The sequence below is a fragment of the Cyprinodon variegatus genome, unplaced genomic scaffold (genome assembly GCF_000732505.1).
Source record: "Cyprinodon variegatus isolate N-32 unplaced genomic scaffold, C_variegatus-1.0 Scaffold1119, whole genome shotgun sequence".
Taxonomy (NCBI): Eukaryota; Metazoa; Chordata; class Actinopteri; order Cyprinodontiformes; family Cyprinodontidae; genus Cyprinodon; species Cyprinodon variegatus.
Window position 1 is genome coordinate 214,073 of NW_015151572.1, and position 6,337 is coordinate 220,409.

Here is a 6,337-nt window from a genome sequence, read left to right on the forward strand (position 1 = left end):
GGACCGGAGTGGAAGCAGAGCTGGAGCGGGGAACTGGATCACGGACCGGAGTGGAGCGGCGGGCTGGATCACGGACCGGAGTGGAGCGGAGGGCTGGATCACGGACCAGAGTCGGAGTAGCACCGGAGCGGGGGACTGGACCACGCACTGGACCACGCACTGGAGTTTGAGCAGAGCCGGGGCGGGGGACTGGATCATGGATCAGAGCAGAGCTGGAGCGGAAGGGTGGATCATGGACCGGAGTGGAGCTGGACTGAGGCTGCTCCAGATATAAAAACTCTACACACCCTTGTCCAATATACAGTTCCTGTTATGTAAAATGTGTTATGATCTCATGCAACCAAGGGGGAATATTTTGGACATAGTTCCAAAAAGAGATATTTTGTGTAAAAATAACACTGCTTATCACCAAAAGAGCAACACATCTAGAATGAAATGCGGTGGTTGCTGTATCATGCTTTGGGGCTGTTTTTTCCTCAGCGTAGTCAAGGTGGAGGGAACTTTAAACAGCCAGTGTTGGCATTAAACATTCAGCCTTCTGTTAGACAACTAAAGATGAAGAAGAACTTCCTCTTTCAGCACGAAAACAACCCAAATCAACAAGAGAATGGCTTCACTGGAATAAGACTGAGGCTATAGAAGGGCCCAGCCAAAGTCCAAACCTGAATCCTGTCAAACATCTAATAGATGATCTGAAGAGGCAATAGATTTGGAGCAGTTTAGCAAAGAAGACCGGGCAATTATCGCCACATCAAGATGTGCCACACTGATCGGCAACTACCCAAAAGAACTGAGTGATGCAATAAAAGCGAAAGGTGCTGCAACCAAGTATTAGTTTAAGGGTGTGCATATCAATGCAGCCCGCTTTTTTAAGATGCATTGTTAGAGATGCAGTTCTTACTGCCCAAAATAAGTAAATGATGTGCATCTAGACTGATGTTTAGTGCAATAAAAGGATAATAGTACAGTTTTAATTCGAATAAAAAGTAAGGCTGTATGTGTATGTGTGTGTGGGCGGGGTGGGGGGTTATGCATGAGCTGTATTTCTGTGTGTGTGTGTGTGTGTGTGTGTGTGGTGGGGGGGTAACGTCTCTGGGCAACAACGTGCAAACAAACTCCAGTTCACATGCTGTGACTGCTTCTCCTGCTGCTGGGCTGAATTAAAGGCTGTTACTGCATCGATATGCACAGGTCTTACCAGCCCTTCAACCCGGTCACCAGCCGCTACCTGCAGCAGCGATGGGACCAGAGCCACTATGACAGACACTGCAAAAAGGTAGGAGGCGACAAGGATGATGTACCAGGGAGATTGTTAGATTACGTTTTTTTTTCCATTACAAAATGGATTTTAATCTAGCACAAATTTACAGTGAATGTTAGTTACAACGCAAAATAGAAATGATACACAAAAGCATATTGAATCAGTATACTAGTATATACAAATTTAAAGTCAATACAATTATATTCTCCTTAGTCTTAATCAATACAGCTTAGTTTATTATTCAAATTGGGAAACATGTTCATATTGAAAGAAATCCGAAACTGAATTTGCTCTAATTTTGCAGCTTATCCAAAACAAGCAGCACAGCTGAATAATTCATATTTTTAACTCTAACCCTAACTTTGCACTAATCTCTCATACTGGAGTCAATTCTATTCAGTTTAATATAGCGCCAATTCACAACACATGTCATCTCAATGCACTTTACAGTTCACCAGATCATCCACTCCGATTGAAAACCACCAACATAAAAAGGGCTTTGATCAACAAAGAAGAAAAAACATTGAATCAAGTCTTCCATGAGCAAATGAAGAGGGCAGCTGTGAATATTTCGCTGCTTTGCGAAAGGCCAAGGACCTGTTATTTTTAACAAGAGAATGAACCAGCTTTTCATGCTCCACACAAACAAAATGAAACACAGAGGGAGAAAAGCATCTTCAACCTAGTTTTCTTGGTTCTACCTGCACAGGTGCGCTGTGCCCTCCCTGTAGTGGACACCAGGCGCCAACCGACACCCGCACATATTCAGCATAAGCTTAAGAAAATGCAGGTCAGTAAGCATCCTCACCAAAGCTAAATATCTGAAAGAGAACTTTATGCTCAAAGTTACATTTCTCAGATACAAACCCAGAAGGGAAGTTTTAATTATACAACAGAATGTGTTTATGGGCTGCTCAGTGACGCAGTGGGTAGCACTACTGCCTTGCAGCAAGAAAGTTCCCGGTTTGATTCCCGGTGTTCTTTCAGATGAGCATACCCATAGTCTATATGCACAAGACGTCAATTTAAGGTCAGATCGACATACGCTTCAAAAAACAACAAAAAATAAGTAATTAAATTGTTTTTTTGTACATGACTAAAGGGATACACGTCCAATGAGGTAGTTCAAAGTTTATTTTTTGTACAAAACTAAAGGGATAAACAGGTATTGATTATGGGTATGCTGGTCTCACCGTATATATTCATCTGACAGAACACCGGCCTGGGGTCTTTCTGCATGGAGTTAGCATGTTCTCCCTGAGCATGCGTGGGTTCTCTCCGGGTACTCCGGCTTCCTCCCACAGTCTAAAAACATGACTGTTAGGTTAATTGATTTCTCTAAATTCTCCTTAGGTGTGAGTGTGTGTGTGGATGGTTGTTTGTCCTGCGATGGACTGGCGACCTGTCCAGGGTGGACCCCGCCTCTCACCCATAGACAGCTGGAGATAGGCACCCTCACCCCTCACCACCCCATCAGGGATAAGCATTACAGAAAATGGATGGATGGATGTGTTTATACTTTCAAACATGCTAATATTGGCACAAAACTCAAAAATATTATTTCATCAAACCAAGGTTCTGATCTTAGCTACCTCATTCAAGTCAGTTCAAAATCCTTGTATTCTATAGTGGCCACATTAAGAAATAAGAGAAAACAGAACCTATGTAGGTCAAAGTGGAAACACATCAGCAATGAACCAAGTAGAACTGAGAAGCATTTGAAGAAAACCAACCCAACAAATAAGCATAGTATATCTGCACAAATACTGCACACCAGGTGTTGGTGGTGGAGGGGTGGTTCTCCTGCTCTGCTTTGCTGCTTCAGCCGCTCGACTTCTCACTGACTGAGTTAATCTTAGGATATCCTTGCATTGGAAAGAACAGTTGAGAGCTGAAGGCTGGCCCAAACTGGATCACCAACAGAGCAACAGTCTGAAGACAAAAGAAGTTATGGCCGGACCTTGGCTTCAGCTGCAGAAAAAAAACATCCTCTATGCGCTATACAGTCACAGTAGCTGTTTTTTCATTTACCATCAAATCAGATTTTTGAATTTGCTCAATGGACATCTGACAATCTCCATAAAAAACTCAAGATTTTGATTAAGATCATTTTTTAATTACGAAGTGGTAGTTTTTCAGTCGTATCAGTCTAATTACTTTCAGTTTGTTTCTATAGCGCGAATGCAGAACACGTCAGCTGAAGGTTTTTCAAAGCAACGATTCAATCAGATCATCTAGTCGGATTCATTCACTGACTTTGTAAAATTCTCTCCTCGTCTATACGAGCATGTAATGATAGTAGATATTCAATTTTGTGCAACATGTGGCTCTTTGGACCCTCTACAGCGGCTCTTAAAGGGAATGTCTGATCACAATCAGAATCCAAACTTCTGAAAGTACTTTAAATCAGAAATTATTCCATACTGTACAATAAATGATCAGTGTTTTTAATTAAGAGTGATTTTCATTTGAATGTGCTTTACTTGAGGCATCCATGTTTGTCAAAGAACACTACTGCCACCTACTGGTTTGTAACGTCACTGCGCGTTATCAGCTCCTCTGCCACAGTCTCTCCAGCTTATATGAGTTTGTGGTCAGCAAAGCAGAAGATGGTTCTCCTTTCACCTCTGTCTCTAGAAATCAAGTTGAAGCCGGGCATACACTGTACGATTTTTTCAATCTTTGCACACAGTTCACAGCTCCCGATGTTTGTTCTCACACTGATGCGATCTACCTGCTCACACTGTACGTCTAAAAACCAGATGGGACTCAGCTCCGCAGTGAGATAGCGCTACTCGGCCTTGTCTATCCGGAAGCCAAGTAGAAGAGGAATATGAAGCTTACTAGAGTAAAAAGCACTGCCTTGGCTATTTGGGCAATTTTGTGCTGAACGCCCTAAAAAGAAAAGGCGACAACGTATTTAGACAAAGACATGGCTGAAAAAACGTGGCTACTACGGTCTGTCAATTTTACAGAAAGAACTCCATTTCACTCATTGCACCTCCGCCATGCTTCTGTGTTTTCCTCTGAGAAGAAGAGGAATCCTTGTTTGCCCACTGAGCGATTTGCCCATGACCACCTTAGGACAGCCGATTGAATTTCAAACATGTTTGATAATTTCAAACATGTTTGATTTTCTCCCGACCTTACGATTCCTGATGGGGAGGTGGTCGTTAGAGGCTGATCGCCCCTCGTTACCCCCTGTACGCTACACCAAGCACCATCAGGCTGAAAGTCAGGCCGATCGGAAAATTCTAACACGACTGTAGAATCGGAGTGTGTGCCCGGCTTTATAGGCAACAAGATAAACTAGATTAAACTAAGTAAACAGATCCCGATGGTATCAGACTGGACTTCTTACAGAAGTTTAGGTCCTTCTGCATTTGCAGCAAGACAATGCAGATCTTCTATCAGTCTGCTGTGATCTGTTCCTCCCTCATCTGCTGGGGTAACAGCATCAGACAAAATTAGTACGGTAATAAAATCTCAACAAGGAAATAAAGAAGGCCAGCTCTGTTCGAGTAAGTCCTCTAAAGCCTCTGGAAATTATTTCACAAAGACAGATTGTTAAACTCCAAGATTCTCTTCAGTCCAGGCTTGGACCTGTAATCTGTGATATCGGGCATTTCCCCGGTGGGCCAGTCCTAATTTCAGCATCTTCTATTTTTTTTTCATAAGTCGGTGAAGATGGAAAAATGCCAAGTTTTTCATGCTTTAGTCGAAGGCTTCTCCAGACAAACCACTACAGAAGATGCTTCCTGCCAACAGTTATCATACCATATAACATCACTTTGAAAATCTGCCCAGGAGTTACACCTAAAAATGTATTTCCCTTCGGATTTAAAGTATTTTTAAAATTTGAACAGAACTGAACATGACAGAAGTAGGAGGATACTGATGGCGCTGTATGTTCTTAATGAGTTATCACATAAGCAAACTTATTTACTAGTGATTTTATCTACTTTTTTCTTTTTTTATAGCATTTTACCAGTGATTCATAAAAACTGCAGCTGCGTTATGTACAATGGAATTCGTCCTCCGATTTGTAAACAGATATATGTACTCCTGCTCTTATAATGTGATGGCTATTGTTTCCCTTTCTGTAATCGGGCTCTCCTTTCTCCATCACCTCTTGCCCTCATCTAGCTCTCATTCTTCTGTCTTTAAAAAATTCATGAAAGGGCCGCCAGTAGCTGCTTACTGCCTGGCAGCAGTTTTATTGACAGAGGAGACTGAGACTGGTGGATACATTATCTAATTAGTCCGGCAGGTTGGCTGCAACGACCTAGCCTAGCCAGCCAGACTGATACGATGTATCTCTGGTGTATCCATCTGGTAAAGAGTGCTTGTACCTTGATTTCAAAGCTGGGACTAACATGGTCAGCATGATCGGGTTAAAACCAATCAGACCAATATGTGAGAAATTCTGGTACCAGTTCCAATCAGCAATGGCTGCTTGGTGTTATCTGGACACAGAGAGGTCCTGTGTCCTATATTTTTGAACTGTCAGATGGATCAATTTTCCTGAGATATCAGGACCAACAGAGATAATCAGCTCTCCAGAGTTAACACCCTTACAAACTATGGGACCATGTCTTCCAGAAGAAGTGTCTGTGCCAGCTATGGAGGATAAACAGTCACTCACAGACACTGAAGAGCCTTCATTGATTTTCTCCCAAAACGCAGTGGCCAGCTGTTACAGCTGAATCATGAGAAACTGTGCTTCCATTTTGGAATCTGTCCTGCTATACCATTATAAAATAACTCATGATAAAGGTCTTGGCAAATCTTGTTGTGTGATAACATGATGGTGAACAAGTTTCTACACATTCATTCACTCTTTCAAAACCAACAGCTAAGCTGTGAGTAACCAGCAAGATGGCGGCACATGGTTGGTTGTGCTTCTCCCACTTTTATCTCCTCCCATTTTATCTCCAAAGCCTTATAAGTTGTAGGGAAATGATATTTCAGTGTATGTACTCTTTATCAGACCATATTTTCCTAAAATTTAGAAATTTTTTCTAAAAAAAAAATCCTTTCCTAAACCCAGATTTTTTTTTTTTTTTTTTTTTTTTT

The 6,337-nt window shown here is 41.9% G+C and overlaps 1 protein-coding gene across 2 annotated transcripts in view; it reads left to right on the forward strand.

Annotated features, from left to right (window-relative positions):
- Positions 1 to 1,148: 1,148 nt before the first annotated feature.
- LOC107101593 overlaps positions 1,149 to 6,337 on the forward strand; it is a 10,068-nt gene continuing 4,879 nt past the window's right edge. For both annotated transcript variants that reach the window (XM_015400574.1, XM_015400575.1), the window contains exons 1-2: positions 1,149 to 1,276; positions 1,971 to 2,051. In XM_015400574.1, coding sequence (XP_015256060.1) covers positions 1,184 to 1,276; positions 1,971 to 2,051 — 174 coding nt within the window. In that variant the 5' untranslated portion in view covers positions 1,149 to 1,183. The remainder of the gene's footprint in view (positions 1,277 to 1,970; positions 2,052 to 6,337) is intronic.